Source organism: Camelus ferus, chromosome 8 (genome assembly GCF_009834535.1).
Source record: "Camelus ferus isolate YT-003-E chromosome 8, BCGSAC_Cfer_1.0, whole genome shotgun sequence".
Lineage (NCBI taxonomy): Eukaryota > Metazoa > Chordata > Mammalia > Artiodactyla > Camelidae > Camelus > Camelus ferus.
The window spans coordinates 60,627,654-60,646,350 of record NC_045703.1 but is presented as its reverse complement, the minus strand read 5'-3'; the positions used below and the strand labels follow the sequence as shown (position 1 = coordinate 60,646,350).

The following is an 18,697-nucleotide window of genomic DNA, read 5'->3' as shown; positions in this document are numbered from 1 at the left end:
AAAAGAAATGATTCATTTCTGTGTCACTGACATAAAAGTACAAGGTCAAGAGGAGAAAAATGGAAATTAAATACTGATTTTGCTGAAAGAGAGGGTTCTCACTGATAAATCTCAATCTAGGTTTCTAGACCCTAAACCATATCTAACAGCTCCTTCATTTAAGTCTTCAATATAAATCTTATTTAGGTCTATGTATTGACAGATTTGAGAATTTGAAACTTGAAACACTTTTCATTGTGGTTATTTTGAGTGTTTCATGACAGAAGCTAAGAAAATGCTTAATATAGGTTAATCATTCATCTTTACCAATTTTTCTTTAAAATTGTAATATAGTAGATCCTATTAGAAAAATATGGCATAGTATCTCTTAAAAGATGAGAAAAATAAAGCTGACATTGAATGTCACTTCCATTTTTCAGTAAGAATCTTCTGGAAACAAATCCTTATTAAAAATTCACATAAATACCAAAAAATAGCAAAACAGCAACATTTCTGAAGGAGCATCATACCTGACTTTTCAAGAAGTTCAATTACAGCTGTGGCCACAGGTGAAACAAAACACTCATGGGCATCCCCACGTACCAACTTCCCCAGGTTTACATCCGTTACTCTGAATCCAAAAACAAGGGAACAGGTTAGTCAAAACTTAGCCAAGACTCACTCATCTGTACGTCACATGTATTAGTCCCAAATAACAGCCAAATCAGTATTTGACAGACAGGATATACTCAATAATTAAACATAAATTAAAGCGTGAGCAGGAATAGAGGCCATTAGATTCAGGCAACTCCAACATGGCCCCTATGAGTCAGAATGAACTCGAGTGTTCTGGTTCTGCCTGTACAGCAGGATCGCAGCTCAGGTCATGCAGGGGTTCACTGTACAACTCCAGGGAGCTCCGCTCAATGGGCTCCATGGGATGGTGCCCCTGAAAGCACGCAGCACCATGGACCCGCAGCCAAACCCACTTCACTCTGAGGAAATCTACGTCTCCACTGTATCAAAATCCAGAACCAATCCTAGAAATCCGGGGTGACCCAGCCAAGACTTGGATTCAAGGTCGGACCCCCACTTGACATCAGTACTTATCTCCTTAGGAAATCAAGGGGAAAAATGAGTGACCACGCTTTCAACGCCTTCTGCATTCTTCCTTGTTCAAATCCAGGACAAAACAGTCCATAGCTCTCTAGCTTAAACTGATGGTCCCAATACAGGTTAGTAACAAAATGCAGATACTCGGAAAAGTTTTCAACATTCTCTTTTATTATGAAAGATCTGAAACTCCCCCTTGATACCTTGAGGCTCTGGATGTTTTCTGATTGGTTAGAGCTCCTTCTCCCTTTGTGGTGTGACCGCTAGAGGATCAAGGATTTTCATGACAAATTTTCCACCTGTGTTTGAGACTATCCTAAGTCTGAGTCACAACAGAAGGCTAGGATAATGGAAGAACCTGGATGTTTCAGTGAGGTGGTGGCCTGGGACTAAGGCAGAATATGCTACTGCTGGTGAACCAGGTCCCTATTTTTTTCTCTGGTCTAATAGAATTATCAAGGAAAAGCTATTAGAAGAGAGCTGGCCAAGGACTCTGTACATCAGACAGGAAATTATCAAATGAATATGATTTGACTATTTCCAAAACGGCACCCAAACACTACAAAAAGGCAAGTGATTTCCCAAACATGTACTTTCTTAAACAGAATTAACAGACCCTCAAACTCCTGAAATATTTCAAATGATTTCTTTCAGGTCTTAATTACTGACATCATTGAAAGAGCAGAGCTAAAAAAAATTCACAGCAGAAAAATGTGTTTGGCAATAAGAGTTGATTGTTTTCTTTTATCTGCTCTCACCCATCCACATCTTTTTCTGGTTTCAAGGCATTAAGGATTTTGTTGCTAAATGAGGCCTCGGAGATCTGAAGGGCAAGGCCATGGACTCTGGTGTCTTCATTAATCTTCAGGATTTCATCTATAATCTAACGAGAAAAAAACTAAAGTCAGTTTTGCAGAAATAAGACCCAACAAAAGACACTTTATATCAAAAAATAGGTTCATTAAAATGCGTCTATTTGAGTTTCTTCTTTTCCCCTTGTTGAAGACCTGGTGTACAGCAGAATGAAGAAGTCTATGTTCCCTTTTAACCACGTTTATAAAAGCTTGGCTGAATTTTTTACGGACTGCAAGTCCTTCTTATCGCTCTATTCTCTACCAGAGCAGAACAGAACAAAACAAAGCCAAAGCTGAACACTTAGTCAAGCGAGATCGGCAAAAGACAGTTTCCTGTCAGATTTAAGCCAGACGTATCATCAGTTTTCTGAGAGGCCAGGAAGCACTCCGACCCGGCCCAGACAAGCCTGTGTTTCAAACACAATGTGCCCAACCAAAGCTTACTAATCATGACATCTGAGGAGTTGTCACTCAGGCCCTCCTATTGTCTGGATCAGAACAGCACATAGAAAGCACTTCCAAAGGCTTGTGGCAGATAAACTCTAAGCATAAACAGCTCCTTTTTATAAGAAACACAAATAATTCACTATTTATGAAAAAGACCAGAGCATAGTTTGGGAAGCTAATGGAATAGCTACTGAATGGCAAAGTCTGTCTTTAAATAAGCAATGCTCTGGCCTCTCTGTTTATCTCCAGTTTATGCCAGGACTTCACTTAGCAATCTTACTTGCTCATGAGTAAGAGAGCTACTAGCCCATGGATACGGATCTCACAATGAGAAGTGTTGGTTTACCATTTGTGTTTCACTGTCTAGCCAAAATCACTATGGCATTTCTATCCAGTAAGAATAGAAAGGCTAGTTAATATACAAAACTCAGAAGATTTTGGTTCATTGAGTATTCATCTTTTTGTCATTCATTCAACAAACATTGAATATTTTGAGTATCTGCTTTGTATCAGTTCTTTTTTTTCCTTTTTTCTTTTTTTGCAGGGAGGAGGTAGTTATATTTTTATTTATTATAAATTGAGGTGCTGGGGATTGAACCCAGGACCTCGTGCATGCTAAGCACGCACTCTACCACTGAGCTATACCCATCCCAGATCAGTTCTGAGTAAAGGAAATACAGTTGTAAACAAAATATTTGCCCTTATGGAGCTTATATTCTAGCAGCGAAGACAAGACCAATGATAATAATAACAATAGCAACAATAAAAAATAATAGTATAATCTCTGGAATTGATAAATGTAAAGAAAAATAATTCAGATTAAGCAGGGTAAAGGGCTAACAGAGATGGCAGTTAGGGGGTGGGCAGAGGGGCCGCATCTATACGGACACCAGAATGAAGTGGAGGTACTACTGTCATTCTAACTAGAATCTGGTAGCAGCAGCAGCAATAGCAAAAATCTTAATAAATTAAGATCCCTACTCTTTTCCAACGTAATAATAATACCACCATGTAAATTTCCATTTATTAGAATTTCAAAGAAAAAGAGGGAATAAAGGACTTCTTGTCAAAAAAAAATAAGCCAAGGGAAAAAAAAAGTCAAGGGCTCTCAATATTAGTGGCAAAACAAAGAAAAAACGTTACTTCTGCTACAGAAAATGACTGTCTTTCTACAGAAGGAAAACAAGTTTCTCTGCATTTTGTTGGTGCTGGCGCGGCAAGTGTCAGTATTTGGAATACCTTACAACAGTAAGTGTGGTAGAAACTGCCCAATACCCAATTTCCACTCTTCCTCAGTCATAAACTCTTAATTTTTAGCTGTGCTAAGAAATGATCTAAGGCCACTTGGTATAAAAAGACCACATTTCCTCAGCTCCCTTGCAACACGGCCAAGCAATTAGGTGCAGGCCAGTGGAGCGGAAACAGAATTGTGATTTTCAGGAAAGAGACTGGGGGCCAACTTTGGTCTTTGTCCTTTCTTTTTTTTTTTACTGGTGACAAGAACTTGTTGAACTAAGCCCTGTGATGCTGGAAAACTGGTAAAGAAATGCCCCCACCCTCTGTGCACTACAAAGAACACCTTCCCCAGGTGACTGGGATAAGGCCATCTGATGCTCCCTTGTCTACCCAGGACAAGGCCAGACACAGAGCCCACAAGTTCCCATTCTTTGTCCATAAATGATGAGCCGAACTGCTGGTCCCCACTGGTCAGTCAGAATAAAATGCTTGTTAATCAAACTTTGGGTAAGCTTCTCTCCTTCCTCCTGGCTCCTTTGGCCTGCCCTCATTCTGACTGGCAGACATCCCCCTGTGACAACAGGCTGGCCTCAGGGTAAAACATTCTCTCATCTGCTATCCCATCACGCCACCCTTCCATCCCATTTTATCTACCCCTCCCTATAAAACAAACCCTTTGCCTACCTCTCAGAGGTGTGCAGATCTCACACCTCTGGGCGGAGCGCACTCCCTTAGCAGCCCCTTCCGCCACCTTGCAATAATCCTTCCGGATTACATCTCTCCCCACCGAGTCTGGGTTTGTGTTTTATTTGATGCTGACGAGAATGTGGATGTGATGTGGAGTGCTGACTCCACCACCTTGGAGAGGAGGCGGCACAGGTGGATGGCGGAGCAGCAGGACCCAGGGAGCCTGAGTTTCTAACCACCTTGTGATGCCACCGCACCAGTCAGGGAGTGCCTGCCTCCAAACTTTATTCACGTACGAAAACAATAAACTTCTGTGTTATTTCAGATTCTCTTATTTGAGGTTTACATCACTGCCTCAGCCAGTCTGAAGAAAACTCTAGCCACAGAAGGACCAGTCACCAGGGTGGCCTGCGGTCCAGCCTCCTCTCCCCTGCTTATATGGGGGTGACTGCTTCTCCCAGGCTTGAGATGACAACACTTACGAAGGCTGCTACCTACTCCCCGCTGGCAGAAGCAACTAAAGCACATACAGTAGCGGCAGAAGAATCCTCTGGGGTTTTTTACCAGCTGCCCCAAAACATCACTGAAGGATTCACACAGTGTTAGCCTGGAAAGGATCCTGAAAATGATCTTGTCCCTTATTTTATCGATAAGACAACTGTGACCTAGAGGAACCAAAGAATGGCCCGAGGTCCAACAACCGGTCAGGACATCGCAAACCAGACACTGACAAGTTCCACTAGATGGTGCTGAAGGAACACAACCAAAGTCACCAGGTCACAGAAACACAGGGTAAGGGACAGACAGACGGAGGAGCATCTACCCTAGCGGGAAAAGTGCAATCTTCCCCCTACAAGTTCAGCCCCAAGAAAAAGCGCAGTCCGTTCCGACCACAACTAAGAGATGCCAAGAGGTCTGTCAGGTCTAAAAAGGAACACAAAGTGCCCTGCTGTAGTTACCTCATCTTCACCGCTGTCAGCAGGAAGGCAGATGTGAGTGATGTTCAGACCCGCCTGAAGAGAGAACACAGGGTAATTCTGTCACTGAGAGCACGTGTCATCCAAAAATTAAAATGCATTTTTGAAAATCAACAGTCCTTACCTCCTCAGCCAAATTCTGGTTTATTTCCTGCATCAAGCTATCATCGCCTGCCTTGGGAGAGAGGAGCAAAAAGGAAAATGTAACAACACAAACATAGCTTGAAAAGGCACAGAACACAGGACAGAGACTAACTTTGTGAGTATAAGTGATCTAATTCCAAAGATGATAAGGAAAAGGCAGAAAAAGAATCCTATTGCTTATAAAAGGGACTAATGGCTGGTATTTATTAATATGTCGGTTTCTCAGACTTTCAAGTTACGTCACTTTTTAAATAATAGGCCTCAGAGGGCGTAGATAGCCACATGGCCAGCATCCCTTCCTAAGTGAGGACGCCAAAGAGGCGCTGAGGTGACTTGCCCTTAGGTGGAAAGCTATGAAGCCAGCAGAATCCCAGGAGGCCAGATTCCTGACTCTCTTTTCTCTCTGCTCTGCTCACTCGCCTACCCTGGTAGGGGCGGTGGAAACAGACCCCAAAGAACGCAAGTGACTTGAGCAGAGCCCTCCCGTCTTGAAATCACAGTGCTGATGAGACTAGAGGCTGCTTACGGGCCTGGCTCAGCGCCTCGCTTCCCGGCACCTGTCATCACACGGGTGTGCCAAAAAGGGGGGCAAACAGTGCCAACTGCGGTTGGGAATGAAGAGGCCGCAGCCAGAAGCTATGCATGGAATGCAAAGTCCTATTGACAGGCCACGGCTTTTGGCCCTTCCGACTCCGGGCAGGCTTTAAAAGATTTAGTAGTAAAATCACCAAACACCGTGTCTCAGCAAGCCTCTGTCTTTCGCAGGAACAAAGAGTAATGCTTTCCCCTGTCACCTACAAACCCCATCTGATAAGCATTTATAATGGACCACAATATACCTCGCCTAATGCAGCTCATGTGAGCGCCTACCTCCTGACCACACCGAAAGGAGACAGACTCAAAGGAAGACAGGCTGGAACAGAAGCTGTAACCTGAAGCTGCAGAAGGACCAGGTAAAGGGAGAAGTGACAGCACTGCCAGCTGAGCCTTCTACCCACTCCCTGAAGCCTGCCTGGGGACTTCTGTGACAAGAAATGCAGCTGGCCTCCCGCGTACAATTATCTTCTAATTTGAAAGGCATCCTAAAACAGCAGGACAAACCACATTCTGAACTTACCTGAATAATAGCAAGAACTGGCTTGAAGGCAGGGTTTTTTTCTTGCAATAAACTCAGAACTTCCTTCGAATTTCGGATGACTTTCCTACATGGAGAAAGAAAGACTAGTCATGTCTCAGGTAATGACTAGAAAGGATGGATACAACACATTTTCTTAGGGGGTTTGTGACTCTAAGTGGAAATAATGAGACAACAGAAGGACGCACGTCTCCAAGGGTGGGAAGTGTGGACGGAGGGGCCGGAGAGCAGCCATGAAATTCTAACACGGCGTAAAACGAGACACTCTAATTTTCAAAAGAAGCAGAGGTAAACAAACTAGGTAACAGTAATTCTCTAGGGGTAAATTTTTCTCTTGTATTTTCTAAGTTTACTGGAATAAGAAGTTTGGGTTTCTTGGTTAAATAATCCCACTTCTCCACCATACTCCCCAAAAGAGTTTGGGGTCGACGGGGAAAGCAAACATTGCTGAGGGGAGGGCAGCGGACACGGGGGACAGAAGAGGGGGCTTGCTGTGGGATAAGTGGTGGGTCAGGATAAACTCCAGGTCCCAGGGTTTACAGAAGAATGGAAATGGGAAGCAAACGTGCAGAAAACGGGAGGAAGGCATCAGAATTTGATACTTTCCCAGGGCCTCTCAGGGAGAAAGCCTCTCACTTCTATGGGTCCCCAAAGTCTGGACATGGACCTTCCACATGTCCCAGCAGGGACCATCTTCCCCTTAGCACCACAGGGGTGCCAGCCCTGGGGGCAAGGGCAGACCCAGATACACGTGGTACAAGCAGGCTCTTTTTGCCTCCTTCCCGGATGAATAATTTCAGGGACCACCTTCCCCACCATCCACATGAAATGGTCATCCCTTGTTTATAATCAAGAAAGCTGCCTCTTTTTCCTCTCGCAATAATAGAAGACTCAGCTGAGATAGTATCCACCCTTCCGTGCTTAAGACCATTTTTAAGTTTTATTTTCCATCTTTATCATGTTCTTGTATGCAAAAGGCTTTTTAAAAAATGCAAGGTGAACTTCCAGCCAGATCCCATCAGCAATAAATGGCTAAGGGCAAAGAGGCATGGCAACATGGCCAGGGGCAAAACTTCTCCCAATTTTCAGAGAATTTGAAACAAGCTTGGTGGGCACCGCCCTTAGAGTAGGTGGAGGTGCGCTCAAAAAATGTTTACAGGCTTCAAAACTCAAACAGGATGAGCTTTCCTACTGTCAGCTGGGCTGGAAGATACAATAGATGGGCATGCAGCTGTCTCCCACCCGGGAAGGCTTTTGCTTGCTTTTAAACACAGGATAAAGCAACTTGATTCCCAGTGAAACAACTGTATCTGTGTCGTGCTGAATAAAGGAGATGATGTGGGGAAGTTCACAAACTACCTTATAAATAAGCAAGGATCTTTTGTCCAGTAACAGGTGGCTGAGGACCACATGCTGCAGATTCCCCACCTTTCTTCACTGCAAATTTGGGCCCCACTAGGTCCTCATTTCTGTCTAGTGTGGGAAGGCACTAGTGTGCAGGTCCTGAGAGGTTCTTGGCAATGTGTGTGAGGATCACCTGGAGAGCCTGGGAGACAGAAAGGCTTTGTGCCTTGGCCCAGGAAGTCGGACTCCCCAAGTCTGGGTGGGGCCCGGGGATGCACATATTCAACAAGGATTCAGGGTGGCTCTGAAGCACAGAGAGTGGAAACAGCCCTGGCCGTTGGTTGACCAGCATGGGTCATTCAAGGAGCCCCCCCCCCCCCGGTCCCTCATCCGTAGAACAGGGGCACTACAGGGGCTCTATGTCTTTGTTCTTACACAGTTTTTCTCTGTGCCTCAAAGCTATCCTTGAACACTAAAAACACTCCTACCAAAAGCGATTTTCCCAGAAACATTTGTAGTGCCTACACTTCTACAAACGTTTGGTGTTACTAAAAACTACCAACTGAAGAGAAGGGAACACGTCTACAGAAGCTCAGATCTGCCCCCAACTCGGTTCATAAAACTGGCTAATTCCCCCCACGACCTGTTACATGTGTAATGTTTCATTCTTTGGGGTTACTCCTTATTCTTCTGTACAGTGACAAGCAAACCAAGCAAGGAGTCATCAGGCTCCATCAGTCTAAAACGTAGCATAAATGTTTCCAATCAGAGACTTTTCTGCCCTGGGTGAGAAAAGTCACCTTGTCAACTTCCAGTGGGAAGGAATGTGCAACTCTAGCTGGGCAGCCATGTGTAGCTAAAACTCAGAACTGTATTATTAAAGAATGATTTGCTAATAATTTAAGCTACCACCATCGGCTTTATTATCTTTCTTATGATTACTGTTACTATGAGACTTAAGTATCTGCTACCTCTGACTCCACTGCCTCATTTTAGCCTCCCTTTGGCTGTCTATGAAACAGCGTGTGTTGGCAGAGCACAAGACTGCTGGAATAGTAATGCATCTCTCAGCCTCCCCTGCAACTAGCTGCGGCCATGCCAAAGAGTCTAGGGAGCTGATGATGTTATTAAAAATTACCCAGGGAAGTTCATCCCTGAATGCTGAACCTATTTATTAATAATAGTCTACATTTCAGCTTTTCAGTTTTTTCAAAGGTGAGGAGCTTACCTGTCTATAAATATGGTAAAGATTTCCAAAATAGTCTCTTCCAAAGACAGTCATCAGTATTCCGAGAAATAGCCGCACGTGGCCACCCAGTTATAGAGCACATTTCCCAGCCTTGCCTGCAGCATGATGGGATCATGTGACTAACTTCTGGCCAACAGGTTGTAAGCAACAGTCAGAAGGAGGTGGGACGTGAGGAATGTGCAGCTAAGAGAAAGGGGCACCAGCCACCTGCCCCCCCCCAACTTGCTGGCTGGGGGACCCAAGCAGCTGCCTTTTACCCAGAGCCAGAGCAGTGAGGAGATATAGGGTCATCCTACCATCCCATGACTGCGTCCTTCTGGACAGTAAAGTCCACAGTTATTTTGATGTATCTTTATGAAAGCAGCCTAACCTCTTTCTTACTTTATGCATGTGCCTGATCTGGGAGCTTTAATTTTATTTACTGTGTTATACCCAATTTAGGACAGAAAATGAAAGGCATACCATTGCTTTACAAACCAAGAAAAAAATGTTGCCAGTAAACTACAGTGCAATCTTTTCTTAACACAGTGTTTGTTCTCTAAGCATTGAAAGAATTTTTTGGATTTATTTAGATACAGTTTTTAAAACATGCTGTTAACTTCTCATATAAGGACATAAAAAGGAAAACATACCAAATTGATTGAGATATTCCTAAAACTGCTTCATACTCAGGATCTGATGCTTCTGAATGACTTTTGGCTGGGGGGAGGGGTGGATTCGGTTTATTTATGTATCTTTTTATTTATTTTTAGAGGAGGTACTAGGGATTGAGCCCAGGACCTTGTGCATGCTAAGCATGTACTCTACCACTTAAGCTACACCCTCCCCCACACCACGGAGTGACTCTTTTGACTCACAGTCAAAATGAAATTATGGTTTTCATTTTGCACAGGAAAAACTGAAATCAAACAGCTGGCCCAGGCTCTCACAGCTAGTAAGTGGTGGAGTCAGACCGCAAAGCAAGGCACTTGTCTCTTAACATTAATCCTAAGACGCAGTAATTCATTGTATGATGCTTTCTTCTAGTTTAGAAGAGAAGCTGGCAGACCATGGCAGCCAATCAGCTAAAAATGGGTTTTACATTTTAAATGAATCTAAAAAATCAAAATAATATTTTGTGGCATGTAAATATCATATGAAATTCAAATCTCAGTGTCCATAAGTACAATTTTGAATTTCATCAATTAAAAAAATCTGAAAATTTGATTTTTTCTCATGTAAAAGTACCTATGTAATATCTTCTATTTTGCCTCAGCCCGTAAGACGTAAAATATTTGCCATCTAGTCCTTTAGAAAAAATGTGTGCCAACCCCTGGCTTACGAGTGCTGTAGGCGCCTCACCCAGGCCCTGACTGTCCACTCTACTCGTCTCTAAGTCAGTCACGGCTTTAAATGAAAGAAAAGGCATGAAAAGAATTCACGAATGACCCCACATCCTGAGCCATTCATTCCCCAACTAAGTCACAAGTGCCTGCCCTTTACCAGGCAAGATCTAAAGATCTAGCAGATCTAAGGATCTAAGGATCCAGCAGGCCCCATAGCTTTCATTCCAGGCAGCGGAGACACACGGTAAATGAGTAAGATTCAAGTACTGGTAAGAGCTACCCAGAAAATAAACCAGGGTGATGGGGTGGTTTTTGCCTCCTATACTCCTATACTGTCTTCAGACCCTTTACCCTGAAACCAAGTCCCCATGAAGTTCTCTTACCCACTTTATGATTAATCTCCTTACTCAAAACTGTATTCCCTTCCTTGACCCTGGTGCCCTCCATCCCGTGTTAACTGAGCACTAATCAATGAGAGTCAGGCAAGTAAAACTGCTGCCCTTGATAATATCGCTCATGTACTAAAAGCACTATTATTGGTATCATCATTAACGTCTGTTAATTAGCCTTTGAGACTTTTAGAGGCTCGGTAATGAGCCTTTTCAGACAAATCCCAGCCTCTTTGTTCTTCCTCTTAAAATAAACAACAAACCCTGACTCAAAGACTGCGTTGGTGTGGGTCTGGGGCTTGTCTCCCCCTCCCTGACTTCCCCCTGCAATAAACGCGGTTCTTTCCACACCATAACCCGTGTCAGTAGATTGACTTTGTGGCACATCTGGCGAGGGTACCGGAGATCAAGATCAGTTTAGTAACAACCCCTTAAAATGAGTTCAGCTGTACGCTGCTTAAAATCGGATGACCTGAAAAGACCTAAATGCAACACTGGAGAGAAGACAAGGTAAACCAAACAAAAGGGACCTTGGAGTCATGAGCCACATTATGAAGCACATTGGTAATGGGGTAAAATTACTTTTAGAATGAAGGATGGAAGGAAAACGGAAGAGAATGTGAGTGGATGTAGGTGAACAGCTCGCTCGGTGACACTGGAACTAGGGATCTCCTAGTTCGGGAAGTCAAGAAAGGGCTTTCCTGCCACCACCAGGTTTGTCCAGGGCGCTTCACTCTACACCGCCTGGGTTCCCAGCTAACACACTGCTCCAGGAAGGGCCTACCTCTCCTCCCTCCCACTGAGGAGCTAGGTGGCGTGGCGAAGGGTTGGGGTGGGGAGGGGTCGGGTACGGGGCTGGGGGCCCCTGAGCATGTTACGTGCCAGATGCCGGTAGCGGAAGGCACAGCTAGGGCTCCCATGGTTCGCCTCTGGCTCGTTAGAGAACTTTGGAGATACAGCTGCGCAGGAAGGGGACTCCGTGTCCCCGGTGCAGCGACGCTGGAAACGAGTCAGCTCCAGCTTCTTGGGCCGCCTTGGGGCCATCACCGGGTGAGCCCGGCTGCAGCTTTCCCGCGCGCTGGAGGCTCCGGCGTTTTAGGAGCGGGGAGACCTCATGGCATTAACAGTACGCCGCCCGTAGCCAACGTCCCGGACGCGGAGCCCCCGCGCGGACTGGCGCCGATCGCTGGGCCCGGACCGCCTCCCCCGAGCCCCGCAGGCCTGCAGCGCCCGGGCCCCAGACTGGAACAGCTGGCCGGCGGGCGGGGCGGGAGTCCCTCCTCCTCCAGGTTCTGACCCTCGCCGCGCCGCCCCTTTCCAGCCCAGGCCGCGCCCGGCGGGGTTGCATCAGAGCCGGCGGCTAGAGGTGCACGTGTAACGGGGCTGGCGGCCCATGGAGCGCAGCACCCGCCGGCGATGCCCACGCCCACCCGGCCCCAGCCCGATCCCCCGACCGGGGCTGGCCCCCGGAGTCCCCTCCTTCCGCGCTCCCAGCCCACGCACCCCACCCCCACCAACCGCCGTCACCCCTAGAAAGTTGGCACCAAACACTCACGACCCTGGGCTCAGCGAACCCTCACTGAGGCCTCGGGAACCCGGCCGAGACTTGAGCGCTCCGGCTGCCCCACCTCCTGGGTCCCCCGGCCGCCAGGGTCCTGGGCGGTGGCAAGCGCCAGACACTCACCGCACGATCGAGTCCCGCGCTGGGGGCGTCCGGCTGCCTGGACCCCGGCTGCTCCCGGCCTGGGTGTCTTGCAGCCGCCGCTGTCCGAGCAGGCCCTCCCCGCCGCCACATCCCCCGCCCCCGCCGCTGCTGGCGCGACAAAGCGCTCGGAGGCGGTGTGGCGGCCCCGGGGGCTGCGGGCGGCGGAGCCGGCGCAGCACTAGCGGCAGACGCGCGCTCATGGCGAGGCGCGAGCCGTGCAGCGGGGACGCGGCGAGGCGGCGGGAGCGAGGGGCTGCAGGTCCTCCCGCGACGCGGAGATGCGGCGGCGCAGCACGGAGACGCAGCGGCTCACGTTCCTCCTGAGGGTGGCGGGGCGGGCCCCAGGCGGGAGAACCGGACGCGGCCGGTAACGGGCCAGAGGCGGGAAGGACCTGGCTCTTTCTCCTCTACTGAGCGGGAGCCCCTAGGGGGCACTGCACCCAGTGGCCGTGACGTCGGGAAGGCGGGGGCCTGCGGGATGCGGGGTTACTATTCCAGAGGCCTGGACGTCGGGGGCAGGCTTTCAGGCACTTTCAATCACACGCTGGAAATTTGGCTAAACTATAAAAATAAGAGGAGGGTGGGGCATCAGGAGGGGGCTCAGGCCCAGCCGTGAAGACTACATTCTTCCTCCGCCTAGGATGCTTATAACATTCTGCCCTCAGGCGGCCATTTGCTTCCTGAAAGGGCACTTGGTTTAGATCCCAGGGATTGGATTTATCAGGCTGGAGGGGGCCTAACAATGAAGAATATGTGGGCCTCGGAGTTCGAAAACTGACTTTGTAGCCTTAGGCAAGTTACTTAACTCTGAACCGTAGCTGCCTCAACAGTTAAAAATTACACTGTTCATAATCTTATCAGGAGTATAATTCCCAGGTCACGTGGGAAGAAAAACAGTCCAAATTATAAACGCTGGTTTTCCATCAACTAAGCACTATGCTAGGTGGGGGAGAGACGTAAAAACGTAATGAAGTGAGTATTGCCCTGATAGTCAACCTCCGGGAAGCGAGTCCAGAGTCGGTTTCTTGGCAGAGCTGAGATTTTACCCGACTCCAGTGACCGTGTCTTAATCTCACACTGCTGTCTGTGATTTTCATTGTAAGGATGACATTGCACAAAGCTGTGAGGTAGATATTGCCACCTTTGTTCACACTAGAGGAAACAAAATCACAGAAGTTATGTCTGTGTAAGTGTTACCGAACCAAACTTGGGTCCCCACTTGGGGCACAGTAAAGCCACTCTACTGACACCAGGTCGTGTGAAGGAAAGTGCAGCGTTTATTGCAGGAGCCAAAGAGGGAACACAGGCTGAAGCTCAAAAGACTGGAACTCCCCATGGCTTTCAGGGGAAGGTTTTTAAAGACGGTGAGGGAAAGGGTTGTGAAGTGCATGATCAGCTCATGGACACTCTTCTGACTGGTTGGTGGTGAGGTAGTTTGGAGTCCACATTGTCAACCTCATCAACCTTTTGGCTCCAACCGGTCTGGGCTGTAAGGGGTTGTGGTTAACTTCTTCCGCCTGGTGGGGGTTTCAGTTTCTTCAAAACAGTTCAAAGGACATGGCTCAGAATACTGCCTAGTGCTCTTGAAGAAGAACTAAATGTCCTTGGCTTGGCTTAATAGCAGAACTGCTGTTATTTTGTCTTGCTTGACTGTCTTCCTTTGTTTCTGCATTTTCTCACTTCTCTGATTAAGTTTCTTCTTTGGAACTTGGGGAACGTCTACTAGGCTAAGGGTTTTCTACAAACAAGTGGCAGGTGGAGGACATGGAGTTGGGGGATCTGTCCCTGGAAGGCCCCACTGGGTCCTGCTCAGTTACATAAGCATATAAACGTCAGAAAGGAGACCTGAATGACCCATTCGCCTACTGTCCTGATGATCTTGGGCAAGTCCTAGAACCCTCAGAGGTTCATTTGTCTCATAAATTGAGGACCACTCATTTAATGAACATTCATTAGATACTGCTGAACATGGACCACTGGCCACAAAGATGGAAAGTAACCCAGCCCACAGGGAGTTTATGGGAAATCTCTGTACCTTCCTCTTAACTTTGCTGTGAAGCAAAAACTGCTTTTAAAAAAAAAAAAAATTTTTTTTAACTTACCTGGTCTCTGCCCTCAGGAGTTTCCAACAGTAACTCCACCATAGTCGTGACAGTTTGCCACACCATCTGATCACTGCTGACCACAGTGATGTTTAAAAAGACTGTGGCAACCACGCTTTGTATGAGCCTATTTACAGGAAATGTCCAGAATGAGCACATCTGTAGGGACATAAAATACTACCACAGAAAACACCAGAGGATCTGATACTTGAGCTGAGTGTGTTTTTCAAATATATACACACTATTTATTAATAATGTATATAGAAAAGCATAAAGTAAAAAATAGAATCACCTACAACACTGTCGCCAAGACATAACTGTTAATTTTGATCTCTTAGCTTTATTTCAAATTGCTTTATAAAATTGCAACCATATTATGTATGTATAGGTCTCCTGCACTTAACGATATCTGTTTTCATGAAATTGGGAAAGGATGGTACTTGAAATCATGACTTCTGGTGGTTATATATTATGACATCTATTTTGTGGATAGACCATAATTTATTTTACCTTTTCCTGATGTTGTTTGTTTGTTTTGTTCCCAGTTTTAGATGTGAGGAAATAACATCCTTTCAGTCATTTACTCAGTAACTGTGTGTTAAGTCCTTCTGTGTGTTGGGGGAGGGATGGGAAGGAGGTCAATCAGGGCCACACCTGTGATGATAACATTTATGCACCATCCCCTGCAGAAGCAGTTCTCAGAGAAGTTCGCAACCACTAAAAATGTTAAGTGGAGAAGAAACAGTGCAGAGAATTGGAGGATGAACAACATAGCCACAGTGTCATATAAAAAACCAGCCTTCTTGATTGTACTGAATTGCAAGGAAAGGTAGGGCATTTTTGTGAATTGCATGGCTCAGCACGGCACAGCAGGTCTCCAAGAAGACTTCCCAACAGTTAATGAAATATTCTGTATGGAAGAAAGATTTGAATTTAAAAAATCAAGTTAAAAACTGTGCACCTAAGCTAAACTGATTGGGAACTGTGAGCCACAAAAACCAACTTATTATTGGAAATGACTCAGACTGCATGTGTGTCTTGAAGAAGGCACTTTGCAGGCTGTTCTCAGTCATCACCAAAAGCTTATGGCAATCCACACCTGAAAAACGACACTCTACATCTTTAAATTAGATAATACGCTAAAGTATAATAAAATTCACCTAGAGGACACAAGGCTTTTTTTTTTAACTGGATGAATGTCATACTTTCTAATCTTAAGAAAATTTTAGGTGTTTGACACTGCACTAAGGTCTGCCCCATTCTAATATGATTAACTGTGATCTTATACGTAATTTTTAAAAATCTCTTTAAGATCTAGGGCGACAAATGCCTGTGCTCATCAAGCCAGTTAAAATATCCTACTCGGCCCCTTTAAATCCTCATGCGGATGACCGTGGGGGCCTCTGTCCTCTGCTTACCTTCAACTCCCTCTCCAGCCCCACCTTGAAGTCAACAGCCTGAGACCCAGGTGCTCACACTCCAGATGAGAGCTCTTTGGGTTCTTACACACTCATAATGCACACTTGTAGGACAGAAGGGTGGGAGAGGGAGAAGATTTATGAGGGTCAACTCTAGGAGCCTTCATAGGCCCAGGTTTGTTTCATAGGGAAGCACTGGGATCTCATTCTGAGACATACATCTGAATCTGTTTATCCCAAACTCAAATATATATTGGTTTACTTAGGAAAAGTCAATTACACAGGGAGAAAAGGGCTCTATTATGTTGAAGCCCTTAAAAATTCATTAATTGATATTCTTTCTCTAGTGAATATAGGTAATTCAGTGCATTTTGAGACATTTGGATGTACGTCAAAGAAAGTTTGTTTTCAGAATAAGGAATATATATATCTGAGGTTAATGTAATACTTATGCATATAGAGAGAGTGCGAGGGTGCATTTACTCTGTACCAGGCTGTATGTTGGGCACATGGTGAAAGAATCAACTCTGAACAAGACAGACACAAACTTGGGAGTCACAGAGTTTACTGTGCAGAACTGTATAGCAGAACACAGGCATGTTAATGAGAAGCTATAAAGCATGCTGGATCAGAGTCTTACGAGGGTTCTAGACCTGGAGAGTCAGAAAAGCTTCTACCCCATCAACTGGAACTTCAGGGATGATGATGGTGGCCTTTTCTGACCCTTGTAACTTCAGTTAATTAAAGTGTGGACTCTATCAATCTTTGCCCCAATTCCATGCTGAATTCTCCTGCTCAGACGCCTTCAGGAATATGCAGACACTGCCCAAGCCCCTTCATGAACGTGTATATTCCCTTAGCTTAAAACTTCCTTCATTTTAATGTTCAGGAAGACACTGCATTGGGAAAGATCCCTCATGTTCTCCTTACTTGCTGCAAGAAATAAGTCCTTCCTTCTCTTTGTTTTGGTTGTGTCTTTTGTGTCTTTTGGCTTGACACTCACCAATAGGTGAACCAGCAACAGTATGATTGTTCTGAGACACTCTCTGCGGGCTGCCTGCATTGTCATCTCTTCCTGTCTTGTTCCAGGCTATCGTTGCGAGGACATTTGTATAGCAAACCTTGGAAGATAGACAGCGCCTCCCTCCAGGGCAGAGGGCAGGTATGTTTGCTGCCCACAGTGTAAAGATAATGCTTCTGTCCCAGGGCCAAAGATTGGGCAAGATTTGCTAGCAACTCTTTAAAATAAAGGATTATTCCCAAATCCAGGAAATCTCAGCTGTGAAACAAACCCACTGTGTGTGTAGCGTGAACCTGGGCTGCTCTACAGGCCCCTGTGGGCCTGGAAGAACTAGAGGAAGTCATTGCAAATGTCAAGTTCATGCTACCTCTTATGCTGGGAGCGATCATGGGCTCTGAAATGGAGGCAGGCTAACTTAGCTTGCAAGCTATGTAAAATATCAGACCCTGCACTGTTCTTCACAATAATTTTGGGGCTGAATGTTGAGAACCAGGCAGGTCTTCTCCTGGTGGCGGTCGAGCATTTAAAGCTAATCTTTACCACTGAAATGACTGGGAGTCTTTACAACTGATATCTTTGCTATTGTTACTTCTCTTGCCTGTAACAGTTTGCTCTTTTGTTTCCTTGAGATCATTGATTCCTGACAACCGTTCAAGGGCAAGCCCAAGGCCAGGCTTAGATCCCAAAATGGCTTAGGCCAAAAATGGCTTCTCTTATGTCAAGAAAGCCATGCCTGGTTCTCTTTCTCTGGGGACCTGCTACCCTATCTGCTTACACCACCACCTTTCAGGATGATTTTACCTTTAAATTCCATCCTCAGATCTCAGAGTCACCTCAACAGAATCCAGACCCAAACAGGCCAGATCTATTTTTTTTTTTAAAGAAGGTGAAAAATTGGAATTTTATGTTAAATCTTTTAAAAGTTGTGTAAGCCCGATTCAGACTCTGGGCCACCTGTTTACAGCCTCTGATTCATCTCGTCTGTACAAGGAATCTGCTTACCCACTGCGGTCTTGTTGACGGCTGTGGGAGGGCTACGTGGAGAGCCATACATTACCCTGCAAACAATAGAATATCTGGGGGCTTGTGTTTGCCTCATAGAGTGGATGATTTGCTTACTATCAAGCCCTGTTCTTTTACATTTGAGCTGAATAAACATGGTTTTAGGACTAATGAAGTGGAAATGCTTGCTTCTCTTCCTTTCCTATTGTGTGATGATGCATTGTGGGCAAGCCGCCCTTCAGGAAAATCAAGATTTGTTGTTTATCAGAGATACACAAAGGGGACTCTGCCCATGGGCTTGTCCACCGTTGTAAAGTTGACAAGTTTGCCTGTTGGCACCAAAAGATCTTGGCATTCTGGGCCCCTCCCCTGTACCTCAGCTGGCTTCACCCCCACAGCTGCACAGAGCCGGGCTGCGTGCTCCGTGCTCTCCTCATATTCTCAAAGCCAGTGATTGGGGAAGACACTTGGTCTAAATGGAATTTCAGAGAAGGGTGTGATAATCTGACTCTCATATGACCATGTAGATTCCTAGCTTAAAAAGTTACTGGAGAAAAAATTTTTTAAAGA

At 45.8% G+C, this 18,697-nt stretch overlaps 1 protein-coding gene across 2 annotated transcripts in view; it reads right to left on the bottom strand.

Annotated features, from left to right (window-relative positions):
• The window catches only part of MTHFD1L (methylenetetrahydrofolate dehydrogenase (NADP+ dependent) 1 like), a 167,372-nt gene extending 154,355 nt beyond the window's left edge, over positions 1-13,017 (bottom strand). The window contains exons 1-6 of one of the 2 annotated variants that reach the window (XR_004322064.1): positions 12,564-13,017; positions 6,555-6,639; positions 5,418-5,468; positions 5,276-5,329; positions 1,851-1,975; positions 510-610 (exon numbers count right to left, since the gene is read on the bottom strand). Coding sequence is in view for 1 of the 2 variants with exons in the window: in XM_032485168.1 (XP_032341059.1) it covers positions 510-610; positions 1,851-1,975; positions 5,276-5,329; positions 5,418-5,468; positions 6,555-6,639; positions 12,564-12,784 (637 nt within the window). In the remaining variant the exon portion in view is untranslated. The remainder of the gene's footprint in view (positions 1-509; positions 611-1,850; positions 1,976-5,275; positions 5,330-5,417; positions 5,469-6,554; positions 6,640-12,563) is intronic. The other variant, XM_032485168.1, reaches the window with a different exon arrangement.
• Positions 13,018-18,697: the final 5,680 nt, after the last annotated feature.